General features: G+C 42.2%; 1 protein-coding gene across 1 annotated transcript; it reads right to left on the reverse strand.

Moving 5' to 3' along the window:
- Positions 1–699: 699 nt before the first annotated feature.
- TMEM19 (transmembrane protein 19) lies at positions 700–18920 on the reverse strand (the record flags this gene model as incomplete). The annotated part of the gene is made up of 6 exons (XM_084255980.1): positions 700–866; positions 2844–3053; positions 4511–4765; positions 5429–5566; positions 15443–15556; positions 18791–18920. 6 exons carry the CDS (start codon positions 18918–18920, stop codon positions 700–702), a joined length of 1014 nt encoding a protein of 337 aa, XP_084112106.1.
- Between the last annotated feature and the right edge of the window lie 67 nt (positions 18921–18987).

The raw sequence follows: 18987 nt of genomic DNA on the forward strand, positions 1-18987 counted from the left end.
AAATATTACAATAATTTTCCAGTGACTCTTTAGCTGTTCACAAGGCCAATATATAAACCAAGATTTTAAAAAAAAGCTTGAAAATACATTTAAAATATTAAACATCAGCTTGTTTCTGCTCAAAGAACAACTAAAATACATAAAAGGTGCACATTTTTAGATACACAATACATTTCTTTCTTTTTTACTTAAAAATATTTTTTGTGCTTTCTAATGGTCTTATGAAAAAAGATGTTTTCTTTTTCTTCACTAACCCTTAGGAAGAACAAATGTGGAGTAGTCCTCACAGCTCATTTAGGAACCAAACTCCACTTTCCACAATCGTAAATGGCATGTAATGGGAGAAGGTTAGGATAGTGTTCTTATTCAGGATTCCACACACATCTGTTTAAACCACTTAAAAATAGATACAGCATTTGGGTAATAGGTACAGCAGCATTTCTCTGTCCAAGTGAGAATCATTAAAACATCTTTACCACTTTTAATCCCTACACTGATTTACAAACAAAATAACTTATATATACCAAATAGGAACTTTTGGTTCAATGTATATCAATATAAAGGACAGAAAGCTTCACTGTTCAAGAAGCTCAACCAGCAGGGGAAGAACATGGGTAAGTTTCTAAATACTCTTAGCTTTCACTAGAAAGATGTTAGCTTTTGCAAGGGAGTTGATGGGAGGAAAAATGTGGAATTCCATCACAATGAGAAGAGCTCACATTTCCAAGCAGCTGTTGGAAGTAAGAGGGCAATAAGAATAGAAGAAAACAGATTCACTGCGTTGTTATCAAGAATGGGTTTCCCTGCTATGTGCTTCACCTCACTGATTGGGCTGTTGACCACCTTGCCTGTGCTTTTATCCAAACCTGGAGAAGAAAAGAGGCAAGTGAGTACAAAATTCAAATGATCTGGTTTTAAAAAAGAACATGTTAGTTTTTCTCCCCAAGGGAAGATAATATTTGAAAGGTTCTCAGCTATCTGTAAAATGACTTTAGTAATAATCTATACAGTGAGAGATATGGAACCCATGATTACAAAAAGCCTCTTTTTTTTTTTTTATATAGAGGCATGTTTTTATTTATTTATTTATTTATTTGTTTGTTTGTTTTTGTTTATACATGCACTGGGTATAGTCAGAAGCGTGGGAGGGTGAGAGAATTCACCAGAGCCAGAGCGGGGAGCAGAGCAGGCAGAAGGACCGAAGTACACTGCTGAGGGGAGCAGCGGGCGGCAGGAGAGGTCTGCGCGCCATGTGGGACCCTCCTCCAGTGGCCGGGGAGCAACCGGGGATCGAACCGGCGCCGCAGAGGCCGCGGGCAGCTTCGCAACCCAGCGCTCAACCGCTGCGCCACTGGGGAGGCCCTACAAAAAGCCTCTTTGAATAAAGATAAAGGTATATAAAGGTACACTGGGTTTTCCAGTATACCTCAGCAGTGTTCTTTCAACACTGCTGGTGTTCCTTCAGAAGTAGAAAGGAGGAGCCTCCCTGGTGGTGCAAGGGGTTAAGACGCAACCTATGAAGCTGTCCGCAGCCTCTGAAGCACAAGTTTGATCCCCGGCTGGCCAGGGAGCAATCCATAGGGTGCAGCAGACCTCTCTTGACTCATCCGCTGCTCCCCTCAGCAGTGTATTTCGGTCAATCTGCCTGTTCTGTTCCCCACTCTGTCTCTGGTCAATCCTCTCACTCCCCACACCTCTGGCCTATATCCCAGCTTTTGTATGCATAAATAAATAAATCTTTTAAAAAAAAAAAAAAGTAGAGGGGAGAACAGGAAAAGCAGGGGTAACATGAAACTGGCAGACCAAGCCTGCTTTCCCAGTGGTTCCCTTTCAAGACCAACCTGTGAAGCCCCAAGAGTAGGAATGAGGCTGGGGCCTCTGCAAATGGATACCCTGACTCTAGCATGATGCTGCACAAAGGAGGTATACAAAAATTTAATGAATGAATTCATCTTTTCCACATCAGACATTTTTTCCAATCCATTCAATATGATCAGAAACTTCCCTAGTTAGAGCCCAGTTTCAAATAAAGCCTGGGTTCTTTAAAAACATGTAGAATGTCTATAAGTATATATATGTACATAGAGAGAGTTAATGTCCCTTTAGTGTAAATTCAGATTGCTTCTTCCTTAGCACCTAGATGAGACTGATAAAGTTGAAAGAGCATTCTGACTGATGGAGAGGAGAGTGGAAAAGCAAATGGATTGTTCTGGGGCACAAGGCAAACTCCAGGCTCCCAATCTCTTCATGGTATGAAGCAAAGGAAGAAACATGGTTGACTAGCATGTGGAGCAAATACATATTTAAGAGAATCTATCAGTATAATGAAATGACAGGAGAGCCTCAACAGCAAATTTTGAATAAAACTGACTCGCCTATATACCTTGAGTGGGGCTAAACACTCAGTGGGGTGGACAGCAGGCATGAGGTCGCAATAGAAAAGTTGGTCCTAGATATATAGTTTGATTAGTAGAATAATTGTTTCTCAAATGGAGAACAAATGGAAGGACGGACAACAAAGAGATCTGATATCAAGTGATCTGCTTCCTGGGATTAAGTGAAGTCCTATTTGCAAACACATCTGCATCCTCCACTATCATATCCTCCTCATATAGCTTTTACTCATTGCTCAGCAGGACTAATTTTCTTCCAATTAATGTATCACACACAAAAACAAGGAAAATCAATGATGCAAAAGAGACTATGCCTAATCATTCCTGGTCCTTCAGTTCCCTATGTCTTGGGATTATTTTCATTGTCACATCTTTTTTTCCTCCCTCTTCCATTTTTCCCATTTCTTTAGTACACACAAATAAGATGAAATAATAAGGTAATGTTCTTACCACTAAATTGCATTGTAGCTCCTAAATATGAGTCTACAATTGATCCAAGTAATCCAGCTAAACCCCCAAATGCAATAACTGGCCACTGGGGAGCAGAAATGTCTAAATCATTAACAAAAACCAATTGTGTGAGGAAGTACGCGATGCCTACACAGGTACCACCGAGGAGACTGGAGGCAAGGCCCACCATTGTAACCCCTCCATTGGTTCCTGAAAAAGAAACATGGATAAAATCATCTGGTTAATGATCAGCGACACATAAAGTCAAAGAAAGCCAAATAATTTTGGTACTTACCTAATCAAGGCTATTTTAAAGAATGAGCTCTTTTTGATGCAATCTAAAGATCGCCTACTTAGAAAACAATCTTTTCTCATCAGTAACTCCTGATAGTCTAAACAATAAAATACAAGGCTTAGTGGAGTCAGCCTGCCTGATTTTCACCCTAGTTCTGCCACTTCCAAGCTATGTGTCTCCTCCAGTCTTAGTTTTCTTGTTAGTAAGATGGAAGTAATAAAAGGACCAATTCATATAATTATTAAGAGTACTAAAAAGGGGCCTCCCTGGTGGCACAAGGGGTTAAGTTGCAACCTATGAAGCTATCCGCAGCCACTGAAGCACAAGTTCTATACCCGGCCAGGTTGGTGACCCACATGGCGCAGCAGACCTCTCCTGCCTCGCTGGCTGCTCCACTTGGCAGTGTATTTCAGGCAATCTGCCTGTTCTGTTTCCTGGTCTGTCTCTGATGAATCTTCTTACTGCCTGCACCTCTGGCCTGTACCCCAGTTCTTGTGTGCATAAATAAATATTTAAAAAAAAAGGAGTACTAAAAGGTAATCACTTTGCACACAATAGATACACAAATATGTCATACGATAATTTTGATGATGAGGGAGAGGTAGAAAAAAGGGTATAGGAGAGGAAGGAGAAGAACAGAAGCAGGAAAAGGAAAGGAGGGAGAAGGAAGAAGAGTAAAGAAGGGGTGGACCTCCCTAGTGGTGCAAGGGGTTAAGCACAGCACTATGAAGCTATCCACAGCCTCTGCAACATGAGTTTGATCCCCAACCGGCCAGGGAGCAAACCACATGGCGCAACAGACCTCTTCTGTCTCGCCTGCTGCTCCCCTCAGCAGTGTATTTCAGTCAGTCTGCCTGTTCTGTTCCTGACCCTGTCTCTGGTGAATCTTTTTACCTCATGCACCTCTGGCCTGTACCCCAGTTCTTGTATACATAAATACATAAATCTTTAAAAAAAAAAAAAGAGGAAAGGAGGAAGAGAAAGAGGGGGGAAGAAGTAGGAGAGGAGGAAAAGAAAGGTATGACAAAGACAAAGTACTAGCAGTACTTCTTTGATGATAATGTTAGGAAGGAATTGAAAGATGTTAAATCACTTACCACCTAAGAAGCCCCAAGTAATAAAGTCCCTTCTATTCCCTTCCTTTTCCATTCTGTTGATATGTCTATGGGTCAACCTTTATGCCTTTGTGTATAGTTTCTGACTTGCTAACATTTCCTGCAAACATGATTTATTATCACCAATTTAATAGCCTACAGTAACTTTTAATTAAGGAAGCTTAATTAAAATTCTTTAAAGGTTCTTAAATAAAATACACAATAAATCAAGAGTGTTCTTGTCCTTATTTGCTTTTCAAAAAAACTTAAAGACTTACCAACTGGAACTTTCTTCCAGGTTGTTATCAACCTTGGTGGGCTTTTACTTAGAACGGTACCAATTTCAGAAGCCCATGTGTCTCCAGCAGAGCAGGCCAGTGCAGCCAAGAGAGACAAACACATCCAGGAAGCAGTGTGCTGCTTGGAAAAATCTATTGGTATTTCCCCAGGGCCATTTTCTATCATGTACAGCAGGGCGAGCTCTGTGGGCACAGCTCCATTACAGAATACCTGAACCCAGTTCCTTTGCCCACCTAGAGACAAATAAGTAAATAAAAAGGATAAGAAATGTTTTCTGGGCCTCCCTGGTGGCGCAAGGGGTTAAGATGCAACCTATGAAGCAATCCGCAGCCACTGCACACAAGTTTGATCCCTGGCCAGGGAGCTCCCCACATGGTGCAGCAGACCTCTCTTGACTTGCCCGCTGCTTCCCCTCAGCAGTGTATTTCAGTCAATCTGCCTGTTCTGTTCCCCACTCTGTCTCTGGTGAATCCTCTCACTACCACCCCTCACCCCCACCCCGCACCTCTGGCCTGTACTCGAGCTCTTGTATGCATAAATAAATAAATCTTAAAAAAAGGTTTTCTCCTCAGAATAAAAATTATGCAGTTATAGAAACTTATACTGTGAAGTATGAAAACAAATGTTTTTTTTAAATGGCTAAAAGTAGTATGGTCTTTTGCCCACATTCAGTTTACATTTCTGAATTATCAAATACTTCTGTGCTTCTAAAATTTTGCTGCTACTAGCTACTGCGGTGAAGTAATGATAAACTAAATGAAACTAATACTTAAAGTAGTTCTTATATAAAATTTATCTATTCAATAGTGTAAGCATATTCTGATTAAAAGCTTATGCTATGTTAGGATGAAATAAAGGTTACTATTTTAAATAATGTCAAATGTAATTTATCTTACCTTCCTTATATTCTGAATCTAGACGTTTCTTTGTTTCTCCTTTCCATTTAGTAAGTTTTGAGGAAGTAACGAAAAACGTCAGCAAAGAGGTAAAAAAGCTGAAATTTGCAATGGTTAAGATAAATCCAACCACTAGCCCTGAAAGAAAAACATACAGACACAAATTATAATTAGTCTATATACTACTGCTATGGAAAAAAGAATTTTTTTTTAAAAAGTGATCTTCACATTATAACCTTAAATGTATATCTCTAGTTCACTTACATTTTCATCAAATATTATCAAACTGTAAACGGAATGCCAGATTAAATTGAGAGGGATGTTTTGAACTACTATGAGGCAAATAGTAACCAATAGAGAGCAGGAGTGAAAATACCAATAACAGACAAAACAGACAAGCTGACCACTGTGCCCATGTGACATGACTCCATGTTTTTGTTTTTCATTATTTCTTTCCAGCATAACAAGAAGCTTTAGACTCACCCCAATTACCCCTGAAAAGAGTCATTACTCTGAGCAGTTCTGACTCATTTTAGTGGGGAATGGACATAAGAGGTCAAGATTTTATCTCACCAGGCCTCCCTGGTGGCGCAAGGGGTTAAGTCTCAGCATTCTAAAGCAATCACCAGCCACTGCAGCAAGAGTTTGATCCCCAGCCAGGGAGCTGACCCACATGGCTCAACAGATCTCTCACCCATTGCTCCCCTCAGCAGTATATTTCTGTAGATCCTCTGTTCTGCTCCCCACTGTGTCTGGCGATACACACATGGGCACATATATCCATGCATATACACGTGCACATAGACACACACAAACATTTCAGAAATCATAAGGCCACATAAATAATCCAATTTCAAACCACTTCTATAAGTTCTCTCTTCACTTGTTTGCATTTCTATGCTTTTCTGTACCTGTATACCTATTTCCTCAGTAAAAACACTGCCTTCCAGTAACAATGACAAATTCACTTATTTGCTCAATCCTCTAGTGTATCAAAACTGTTCTAAAACTGTTTCACCCATACTACAACCAAAATAAAATAGTTTAGGATTTTTTTGCAATTCTCCTTATCTCCTAAGCTGAGCCTGAAGGAATACAGCTAAATACTGTGTGCACAAATTACTTTTTCTTTTGTTCCTTTTGTTAGAGGGAAATGATGTCCTGAGCTAATTCCATGCAGGCTTTGTGGACCCCACCCCCCACTCCAGACCAAAGCCATCAGGACATTGGGAAAGACAAATCCCCTCACCACCAAAGGGAAGGTGGCTGGGACCTGAGGGTGGAGTTAAGCAGCCAGGTTGGGTATAAAAACCAAACACGTGGGCCTTGGGGGACTCGCTATCGCTCGCCTCCTGGCTTCACCGCTCCTGGCTGGCGGCCAGCTCTCACAGTGCCATTTTGGGATTCCTGATCGGCAGATTGGGTAGGACTCATTTAAAACTTTGTCTCCCACTTTTCTCCCTGAGCTGTACATTTCCTCATTTCCCCTTCCCTTGTAAATAAACCTTGTATTAATCTTTCGTGTGTGCCTGCAGTAGAGTATTGATAAGTTCTTTTAAGCGCACGGGTGAGGACCCCCAGTCAGGCACCCCGTTTTGTATCAGGGCTGCCCTATAACACTTTCAGTATGATTTTATTGATAGCATTCATTTAAAAAACAAATGGGGTTATTTGTTTTAGTCTGCTTTCAGTTTTAGATATCCCCTTTCCCACCTTTCATTGACTTTTATTTCTTAAATTATATAGAACACTAGCATTCTGTGCAAAAAGGTAGAGTCATTTTTTTTCATATACCTTCTGCTCCTCCTTGTACATTTTGCTCTCCCTCCATTCTTTGTAGGTGTTCATTTTTTTCCCAGCTTATCATTCCTGTGTTTCTTTTCATAAAGATAAGCAAATATATGCATGTTTTCTTATTTTCTCTTCTGCCTTACACATAAGGTAGCCATTTCTATGTAGCCTTTTGAAATGTAAGATCTACTTTTGGTAATAATTTTATAGTCCTCCTTTCAGGGGATGCACTAACCTCCTGATGAGCTGATGAATGCACACACAGCGCCCCCATAAAACTTTCATTGCCCTGTGCCTGAGGCACCAGAGATAAGTTCACAGCAATAAAGAATTCCAGCAAACCCACCCCTGGCTGTAAATCCTCCCAGCAGATTCCCTCCAGCAGTAGAGACCCACTCTTCTCCCCCCACCCAATCCAAAAATTCCAACAGTAGCCTGACCCTATAGTTTTTCCCAATCTCAAAGCCCTGCTTTCATTCACTCTGCTGGAGTCGAGAGTCGCCCCTCATGGACTAAAGTCTGCTTCAGTCTGATATTCTTGGCATCCTTTCTTTTCTTTTTTTTTTTTTTTTAAAGATTTATTTATTTATTTATTTATACAAGCACTGGGTATAGTCAGAAGCGCAGGAGGGTGAAAGAATCCACCAGAGTCAGAGCGGGGAGCAGAGCAGGCAGAAGGACCGAAGCACACTGCTGAGGGGAGCAGCGGGCGGCAGGAGAGGTCTGCGCTCCATGTGGGACCCTCCTCCGGTGGCCGGGGAGCAGCCGGGGATGAACTGGCACTGCAGAGGCTGCGGGCAGCTTCGCAACCCAGCGCTCAACCGCTGCGCCACCAGGGAGGCCCGGCATCCTTTCTTTTCTAACATCTGCTATTGCGCACACAGATCTGTGGCATCCAAGAAATTTACCTTCTGCTTTGAGTTCAAACTTGAATCTAAACACAGTATTGGGAGCTGATAAAAACCCAGTTCTGACCCTGTAGGATTGGGAACCAGCTTCCTAGGAAGAATTTGATAATCAAACCAAGGAAATCTTATCTAATGTGACCCTAAGCAGGCTGGCTGCTGTTCTTTCTTTCTTTTTAAATTTTTTGGGAAAGCATTTTATTTTATATTTATTTATTTTTCAAAATTTATTTTTATTTATTTATGTATACAAGAACTGGGATATAAGGCAGAGGTGTGTGTGTGTGGCAGGGGGGTAGGGTGTGTGTGACAGGATTCACCAGAGACAGTGGGGAGCAGAACAGGGACATTTACTGATATATACTGCTGAGGGGAGCACTGGTGAGACAGAAGAGGTCTGCTTTGCTATGTGGGTTGCTCCCTGGCCAGTGATGGAACTCATGCTGCAGTGGCTACGGATTGCTTCATAGTGCTGCAACTTAATGCCCTGTGCCACCAGGAAGGCCCCTGAATTCAGGAAACTTTAGTGTGCGTTTCCTGTAGCCCAGCCTAAGGGTGTTCATTTCTACAGCTGGTTTAACAATTATATAAATCATTTTTACACCCACCTCCAGTTTCTGGTCTTATGACACCTTCATCCCAAATTTTCTACTCTTAGCCTCCATCAATGAAGGCTACAAGAACTGGAGGTCCTTTTATCTACAGTAACTTAACCAAAGTCAACATAAGAAAAAATAGATAAGCTTCAATCCCAGAAACTTTCTTAAGTGAGAGGTCTAAAAAAAAAAAAGAACTGGAGGTCCCTGTCAGACAAGTTGGCAAACTTATCAACTACTGTATAAGGGAGGGGACTTTGACCTGTGGGCTTTCATTACTGTTTCTCAGACTTCATAGTCACCAAAAAAACCTTCTAATTATAATTTGACTTCTCAAGTGGCCTGACTACAAAAATAGAGAATGCCTGAGCAGGACACTTGCATTCCATTAAGCCTGGTGGTTCTACATTTTATTTTATTTTATTTTAAATAATAAATTTTATTTTTATATTCCCCCATACAATTGCAAACCTCCCATTCTGACCCCAATCCCTCCCCTCCCGCCCCCCACCCCCCAAAAAGTGTCTCTGGTTCATAGTTTTTTGTTGATTTTGATTTTCACTTTCTTATAGTTATTCATTTTCCTGGTCCCTTATTTAAGTTTTCTAGATTCCTGCTATGAGTGAGACCATCCGGTATTTTTCTTTTTCTTTTTGGCTAATTTTGCTGAGCATGATCCCTTCCAACGCCATCCATGTTGCTGCAAATTGCATGTGTTTATCTTTTTTGAATGCTGAGTAATATTCCATGGTGTATATGTACCACATCTTTTTGATCCAGTCATCTATTTTTGGGCATTTGGGCTGTTTCCAAAGCTTAGCTATTGTAAATAGTGCTGCTATAAACATAGGGGTGCAGATGTTCTTTGGAATCGATGTTTCTGTGTCCTTTGGGTAAATACCTAGGAGTGGAATTGCTGGATCATAACACTAATGATAAAGGACTGATCACAAAAATCTGCAAAGAGCTGATGAGACTCAGCAACAGCAAAGAAAATAATCCAGTCAAAAAATGGGCAGAAGAGCTAAAAAGAAACTTCTCTGAAGAGGAAATGCAAATGGCCAACAGACATATGAAAAAATGTTCAACATCACTTGTAATCAGGGAAATGCAAATCAAAACTACCATGAGATACCATCTTACACCAGTGAGAATGGCACATATTAAAAAAACTAGCAACAACAAATGTTGGCGAGGGTGTGGAGAAAAAGGAACTCTTCTGCACTGTTGGTGGGAGTGCAAACTGGTCCAACCACTATGGAGAGGTGTGTGGAGATTTCTGGACCTACTAAACATAGAGGTTCTACATTTTACCAGATTAATAAAGTGGCATTCCAGATCTTATATCATTTCCTTGAGACAATTAGCAGCTTAAGCTGGTTTTCTTGGGATCTGATCAACTGTGGGTACCTGATATTTAGGAATATCAGCTATTTTAGAGAGATTCAACACCAGACCTAAACAATGGTGACTAAAATAAGTTAAGGTCACCCTCCTAAGTACACGTGCAGCATGACAACACCTGCTTGCTCTGCACCTGTTTCACTTACAGCATCTGCTGCTGAGATTAAAACCTCCAACCCCGGCCTCCCTGGTGGCTCAAGGGGTTAAGACACAACCTATGAAGCAATCCGCAGCCACTGCAGTTTGATCCCCGGTCAGGGAGCTACCCACATGGTATTGCAGACCTCCCCTGACTTGCCCACTGCTCCCCTCAGCAGTGTATTTCAGTCAGTCTGCCTGTTCTGTTCCCCACTCTGTCTCTGGTGAATCTTTTACCTTCCTGGACCTCTACCCACTGCACCTCTGGCCTGTACCCCAGTTCTTGTATGCATAAATAAATAAATCTTAAAAAAAAAAGTTCTAAAGTCAAATCAGATTGTGTTATCCCCAGATTTTTTAGCAGTGTGATAGACAAAGAAAGGAGAAGTTCCAGGTTCCCTGACCCACCCAAGAAAGAGTAGAACTGAGTTTTGTAGAAAAGCTAAAAACAGACTGGGCGTATACTTGGGAGAGGACTAAGGAAGAAAGACAACTTGGAGGAGGCATGTGAAGCAGAAATATAGATGAAGAAGAAGCCCTGCGTGCTTCTCGGCCTTGGACTTGCATCAGGACTTGGGGGACATAACAGGAGACACTTGAAAGAGATATGGGTGAGAGACCTGTGGGGAGGCTGACAATGGCAGCCTTTATCTAGACTTGGGTTTTGATTTGTTCTTTACCTTTCACACTTGGCTGGCCTCTTCTGACCTTTCCTATGGTTCCCTGCCAGAGAACCTGTGGCTTAGTCTTGGGGCAAGCCTTTGGTTGTCAGTAGTCCCACTTTGGGCCAACCTTGTTTGGCTGGAGATTTACCTACAAAGGGATGGGTGGCTTTGTGTGTTTTTTGGGGAAACTTTCAACTCTCTTCTCTTTTACACACTAATTGTATTAAAATTACTTTCTACTAAAGGTCTTAAGCACTAAGAGTATGTTTCTCTTTTTATACAGCAGATGGCAGAAACCATTTAGAGCAGGCAGGTTTGGGGTCCTGGGGTGCACCTTAATTTAGCCTTCTAACAGTTTGAGGCAGGAGGATTCCAACTAGTTTGGACTAAAAAACCTTTTTTTTTTTTTTTTTTAAGATTTATTTATTTATGCATATAAGAACTGGGGTACAGGTCAGAGGTGCAAATGGTGAGAGGAGTCACTAGAGACAGAGTGGGGAACAGAACAGACAGATCTACCGAAATACACTGCTGAGGCAAGCAGCGGGTGAGACAGGAGAGGTCTGCTGCACCATGTGGGTTGCTCCGTGGCCAGGGATCGAACTCGTGCTGCAGAGGCTGCTGATAGCTTCACAGGTTGCGACTTAACTCCTTGCACCACCAGGGAGGCCCTGGACTAAAAATCTTTATTGTGCCCAAGAAGCCCCTATAATACCTGACCCTTGCCTATTGCCTCAAAATTCATCTCTCACTTTTCCATTCTTTACAATGTTCCTATCAAATGATACTTATTCTCATACCTGGGCAAACCAATCTTGTATATGTCAGTGACTTTGCACTTGTTATTCTGTCAGCTACAACATGCTTCTCGTTACTGACTTCTTCAGGTTCCAGTTCAAAATTACCTCTACAGAGAAGTGTTATTACAGGACAGGTAGAAGGGCACCCAGAACCCCCAAACCTGCCTGCTCTAAATAGGTTATGCCATCCACTGCATTAACACAAAACATACAGACCTTTAATGGAAAGGAGCTTTAATACAATTAGTATGTAACAAAGAAAAGACAAAGAATATAGTTTCCAAATCAAGCACCCAAAGTTACCCATCCCCTTGTTGGCAAGTGTCTAGCCAAACAGGGTTGGACGAAAGCAAGGCCCGAAAGTCTCCCATAAGTCTAAAGCACCTTCTGGCAGGGACCCACAGAAAAGAATCAGAAGCAGTCAAACAAGTCTGGGAGGAAAAGAGCAAAATCAAAACGAAGATAAAAGCTGCAATTGCTAACCTCCCCACTGGTCTCTCACCCACATGTTTCAACCAGTCCAGGACCAAGCAGCAAGTGCAACTTCTTCACATGTCTCTCTGCTCCTTGTGCCTCCTCCAGGTCTCCTTCTGGCTCTCCATCCTGCTTCCTTCCTTCCCCAGTCTCCTCTCCAGCTTCTCCTCCCTGCTCAGCTCCCCCCTTCTTTGGGTGGAGCAGGGAACCTGGAACCCCCCCCCTTTTCCTGGTGACCGTCCTGTTACATTATGTCTGATCCTACCTACAGAAAAATGCCCCACGTCGCCCCAATATATATACTTTATTTTCTTTAATATTGCTTACATCAGGGGCCTCCCTGGTGGTACAAGGGGTTAAGACGTAACCTATGAAGCAATCCGCATTCTCTGCAGCAAGAGTTTGATCCCCGGCCAGCCAGGGAACAACCCACATGGCGCAGCAGACCTCTCCTGACTCACCCGCTGCTCCCCTCAGCAGTGTATTTCAGTCAGTCTGCCTGTTCTGTTCCCTAGTCTATCTATGGTGAATCCACTCAACCCCCACACCTCTGGCCTGTACCCCAGTTCTGAAAAAAAAATATTGCTTACATCATTACATGAAAAATTTTATGAATTTTGTTTATCATCAATCTGTCCTAAGGAATGAAAGTTCCATAAAAACAGAAATCTTGGACTTCCCCGGTGGCGCAGCAGTTGAACGCTGGGTTGCTAAGCTGCCCGAGGCCTCCGCAGCACCGATTCGATCCCCGGCTGCTCCCCGGCCACCGGAGGAGGGTCTCTCATGGCGTGCAGACCTCTCCTGCCGCCCAATGCTCCCCTCAGCAGTGTGCTTCGGTCCTTCTGCCTGCTCTGCTCCCTGCTCTGCTCCCCGCTCTGGCTCTGGTGAACTCTCTCACCCTCCCACGCTTCTGACTATACCCAGTGCTTGTATAAATAAATAAATAAATAAATCTTAAAAAACAAAAACAAAAAAAACCAACTGAAATCTTATCCCCATTTTCTAGAAGAGTGACACATAGCAAGTACTCAATAAATATTTGTTAAAAGAATAAATAAATGGTCTGTTTCCAATTCAGTTCTTTTTTTTTTTTAAAGATTTATTTATTGGGCCTCCCCAGTGGCGCAGCGGTTGAGCGCTGGGTTGCGAAGCTGCCCGCGGCCTCTGCGGCGCCGGTTCGATCCCCGGCTGCTCCCCGGCCACCGGAGGAGGGTCTCTCATGGCGTGCAGACCTCTCCTGCCGCCCGGTCCTTCTACCTGCTCTGCTCCCCACTCTGGCTCTGGTGAATTCTCTCACCCTCCCGCGCTTCTGACTGTACCCAGTGCATGTAAAAACAAATAAACAAACAAACAAACAAACAAATAAATAAAACATGCCTCTATAAAAAAAAAAAGATTTATTTATTTATGCATATAAGAACTGGGGTGCAGGTCAGAGGTGTGGGGGTGAGAGGATTCACCAGAGACAGAGTGGGGTACACAACAGGCGGACTGACTGAAATATACTGCTGAGGGGAACAGTGGGAAAGACAGGAGAGGTCTGCTGTAACGTGGGTAGCTCCCTGCTGGCTAGGGATTGAACTCGGGATCGAACTCGTGTTGCAGAGGCTGCAGATAGCTTCACAGTGCTGTATTTAACACCTTGCACCAACAGGGAGTCTCTCCAATTCAGCTCTTAAAAGTGAATCTGGTTTGGATACTTAATTTGGATTGCTCTGCTTGAGGCCACTAACAGCAAGTTATTCTTTCCAAAGTTTCTACTTTTTACACCTACCAGGAGTGCACCAATGTTTCAAATAACATCTTATTTATTTTTAAAGATTTATTTTATTTATTTATGCACATAAGAGCTGGGTGCAGGCTAGAGGTGTGGGGAGGTAAGAAAATTCACCAGAAACAGAGTGGGGAGTAATACAGGTGGACTGACTGAATTACACTGCCAAGGGGAGCAGCGGGCAAGACAGGAGAGGCCTTCTGTGCAATGTGGATAGCTCCCTGGCAGGGGATTGAATAGGTGTTGCAGTGGCTGCCTATAGCTTGATAGTGCTGAGACTGAACCCCTTGTGCCACCAGGGAGGCCCATAACATATTATTTAATCCAACTAAAACAGCAGAATAAGCAAGTCCTCAAAAATATATATTCTATTCATGTACTAGATATCAATTACAAAGTTAAAACTGTATGTTACATTAAACCATGTATCAGTCTCTGAAATTTGAGTGAATAGGAATGCTGAGCTACACCTAACTTTATCATTTATTTATAGTCTCTCTCATATATATATATATATATATATATATATATATATATATAAAAAGAATTTTTAGGATCTCCCTGGTGGTGCAGGGGTTAAAATCTCAGTGCTATCAAGCTATCTCCAGTCAAATGAAGCAAGAGTTTGATGCCCTGCCAGGGAGCTAATCCACACAGAATAGCAGATCTTGCTGCTCTCCTCAGCAGTGTATTTCAGTGGATCCACCTGTTCTGCTCTCCACTCTGTCTCTGGAGAATACTTTCACTCCCCACACCTCAGTTCTTACATGCATAAATATATAAGTATATTTATGCATAAATAAAAATAAATATTAAATTTTATTTTATTTATTTATGCATAGATAAATAAAAGTAAATCTTAATAAAAACAAAGCTTTAGGGCCTCCCCTGGTGGCACAGGCAGTTGAGCGCTACGCTGTGAAGCTGTCTGCTGCCTCTGCAGCACCGGTTCAATCCCAGCTGGCCTCGTAGCAACCCATATGGCACAGCAGACCTCTCCTGTCATGCCCCCTGCTCCCCTCGCAGTGTATTTCGTCAGTCTGCCTGTTCTGTTCCCTACTCTGTCTCTAGAGTGACAGAAAATAAATCTTTAAAAAAAAACAAACAAAAAAACCTTTAAAATTTTTATTTTTGTTTATTTAAGCATATAAGAACTGGTGTACAGGCCCGAGGTGTGGGGGTGAGAGGATTCACCAGAGACAGAGTGGGGAATACAGGAAGATCCACTGAAATACACTGCTGAGGGGAGTAGCAGGTGAGACAGGAGAGGTCTGCTGCACTATGTGGGTCAGCTCCCTGGCCAGGGATCAAACCCATGCTGCAGTGGCTTGACAGTACTGAGATTTCAAACCCTGCGCCACTAGGGAGGCCCCTATAGTCTCATATATTTAGAATTTAGAAAATATTTGTTTAAATGACATAAACAAGCACTTATTCTACAGCTAAACATTCAAAATAAAAACATACCTCCTAAAGCTCCACTGTGATCTAGACTTTTCTTCATAAACCCTTTACAGACGATCAAAACAGGAACAACAACAGAGAACAGCCAACGCCAAGGAGAAATAGGGCGTAAAATACCTGAAAAATAATAAATGGAGAACATGAATTGTGCCACACCTACACAGGTTACTTTTCGTTGTAAGCTTTGATAACTACACTCCAATAAAATACTATCATAAGTAGAGAAACTGACATGGAGTCACCGAAATAAAACACATTGAGACAATATATTTTCAGAGGAACACTCCTAGTGGGGAATGAGCAAGTAAGTCCTGTGTATGTTTTGAGAGTCATTTACAACTAATTCTAATAATGGGCATTTCATCCATTTTTGGATTTAAAAATAATCTCGGGGCTCCTTGGTGGCACAAGGGATTAAGCACCCCACTGTGAAGCAATCCACAGCCTCTGTCACACGAGTTTGATCCCTGGCCAGCCAGGGAGATACCCACTTGGTGCAGCAGACCTCTCCTGACTCACCCGCTGCTCCCCTCAGCAGTGTATTTCAGTCAGTCTGTCTTTTCTGTTCCCCACTCTGTCTCTGGTCAATCATCTCACCCCCTGCACCTCTGGCCTGTGCCCCAGTTCTTGTATGCATAAACAAATAAAAATCTTAAAACATAAATAAAAATAATCTCTGCTTCCCCATTTTTTGGAACGGAGGCACATATTGAATCTCAGGGTTCAAATGAATGAATTCATAGAATAAATTCTTTTATTACAGGATTAAATTATTCCTGTCTCTTCTTTTCAAAGAGTTTTTAAAGAAATTTTTTAAGACAGCATTCTCACAGGCTGACACACCTCAGGACTCAATGGTTAGCAACTGATTTTTCCAAAGGTGAATCCAGCTTACAGATATTTTGTTTGGCTAGCACAGAGTTTTCTTTCTTTTTTTTTTTTTAAAGACTTATTTATTTATGCATACAAAAAACTGGGGACAGGCCAGAGGTGTTGTGGGGTGGTGGGGGTGAGAGGATTCACCAGAAACAGAATGGGGAGCAGAACAGGCATATTGACTGAAATACACTGCTGAGGGGAGCAGCAGGTCCAGGAGAGGTCTGCTGCGCCAAGTGGGTCAGCTCCCTGGCAGGGGTTTGCACCCATGCCCAGTGGCTGGTGATAGCTTGATAGCTTGATGGTGCTGAGACTTTAGCCCCTGAGCCACCAGGAAGGCCCAAAGTCCAGATTTTTAGTTTGTTTTTAAGACAGGAAATTCAGGTCCATGTGTCAGAACTGACCTTAGATAAAAACTGGCCTCCGCCTTTTGTCAGGTCATGTTTTTCTGTCTTAAAAGTCCTGGGGCCTCCCTGGTGGTGCAAGGGGTTGAGATGTAACCTATGAAGCTGACTGCAGTGTCCGCAGCACTAGTCGAGTCCCCGCCATGGAGCTACCCACATGGTGCAGCAGACCTCTCCTGGGTCACCTGCTGCTCCCCTCAGCCATGCATTTCAGTCGATCTGCCTATTCTGCTCTCCACTCTGTCTCTGGTGAATCCTCTCACCCTCCAGCACATCTGGCCTGTACCCCAGTTCTTGTATACAAAAATAAATCTTAAAAAGGGCCTCCCAGGTGGTGCAGCAGTTGAGCGCTGGGCGGCGAAGCCACCCGCAGCCTCTGTAGCGTGGGTTCGATCCCCGGCCACCGGCGAGGGTCCTGCATGGTGCGGCAGACCTCTCCTGCCGCCCACTGCTCCCCTCAGCAGTGTACTTCATCAGTCTGCCTGTTCTGTTCCCTGCTCTGGCTCTGGTGAATTCTCTCACCCTCCTGTGCTTCTGACTGTACCCAGTGCTTGTATAAATAAACATATCGCTTCTCGGCCTTTTGGCTAAGATCAAGTGTATAAGTAAACCAAAAAAAAAAAATCTTAAAAAAAAAGTTTGACGCACACATTTTAAAAAAAATCTTAAAAAAAAAGTCTAAATATGAGGGGAAAAAAAGTCCCCACCATTCTGACAGGCTCCTGAACAGTAAGGCTCGCTGATTATAGTAAACAAAAATGTAAACTATTGTTTGTGTTTGTTTCTATCAAAAATGGATAATGAAAGACAATGAGGGTCAAATGTTGAACAAAAAATGGGAAAATCCTGGGCCTCCCCTGGTGGCACAGCAATTGAGCACTGGGCTGCGAAGATGCCCGCAGCCTCTACAGGGCCAGTTCCATCCGGCCACCAGCGAGGTTCCCACATGGTGCTCGACCTCTCCTGCCGCCCCCGCCGCTCCCCTCAGCAGTGTATTTCATCACTCTGCCTGTTCTTTTCCCTGCTCTGGATCTGGTGAATTCTCTTGCCCTCCCTCGCTTCTGACTGTATTTGGTGCTTGTATAAATAAAATAAATCTTTAAAAAAAAAGAAAGAAAGAAAGGGAAAATCCTACTTCTGGAAGAGAAAACTATTCCCATGTTTGACATGCAAGGACATGGACAGCTTCATATATCTGCAATAGGTACCAGGCCCAAGGGGACATTTCAATTTACAAATGTTGGTTTATGCTACTTATTTCAAGGCATAGTTACTATTGGCAGTAAGAAGACTCTTCTCCTGCTATACCTCTCTTCCTCAAACCCTGAAGGCTACTGTGAATCTTTATGAATGAACAGTCCTGAAAGCTGTACTCTGGAGAACACCAGCAAGGATTCACACGAGTCTTGGCAAGGACTAAGGCCTGAAATTGTAATCACTTATGATACAGCCACTTATAAGAGTTTACTTTCTCATTCTACTTTGCATGTTTTCTTTGGAATGGAACAATATTCTGTTTTTATAGTAGTAAGTAAGCCTGTGTTAAGGTGTAGTGGTCTAAAGTGGCTTGAAAACTTGAAATCTGACTCCAGAAGACTTTACATGTATGCAAAATCACTTAAGGTTTTAAAAGTCTCTTATCTGTTTGAAGAGATCAAACAGTAGTAGACAAATCCTCCAAATCTCCAAATGTAAATATTACACCACCTTTCATTTTTACTCTTCTTTTCACAGGACACCAGAAACAGAAAAAATCATGTTAGTATATTCTTATTAAAAGCAAGACTTGTGAAACGGTTTCATCTCACTTATTTTTAACCAAGAAGATGTAATAACCACAAAAAATATTAAAATATTTTGATAGTTACAAGATTAGCAGCATTTATAAACTGTCTTAAACATTTTAGGCACTGTTTATCTTCTCATGTCAGTAAATTAAATCCAGCCCGTGGAAACCAAATAAACACGTTATCACCATCCACAGGACACGAATATTGGAGTCCACAACGGTACAATTTTAAATTTCAACGACTTGATTACAGGAAAAACAACTTAGAACTTTCACACTTACCATAATAGGTGCTTGCAGTCATAGACATAATCCAGAAACCTAAAGAAATGCAAATGACCAGGCTCAATATAACTATGTTACTAATCATCTTTATATATTTTTTGCATATACTGTCTTCAAGATCTGACATGGATATTAAGGCTATGAGCACCTAGTGGGGAAATCTATAACGTTTCTCAGAAAAATCAAGTCATTTA

Source organism: Talpa europaea (genome assembly GCF_964194135.1).
Source record: "Talpa europaea genome assembly, chromosome: 15".
Classification (NCBI taxonomy): domain Eukaryota; kingdom Metazoa; phylum Chordata; class Mammalia; order Eulipotyphla; family Talpidae; genus Talpa; species Talpa europaea.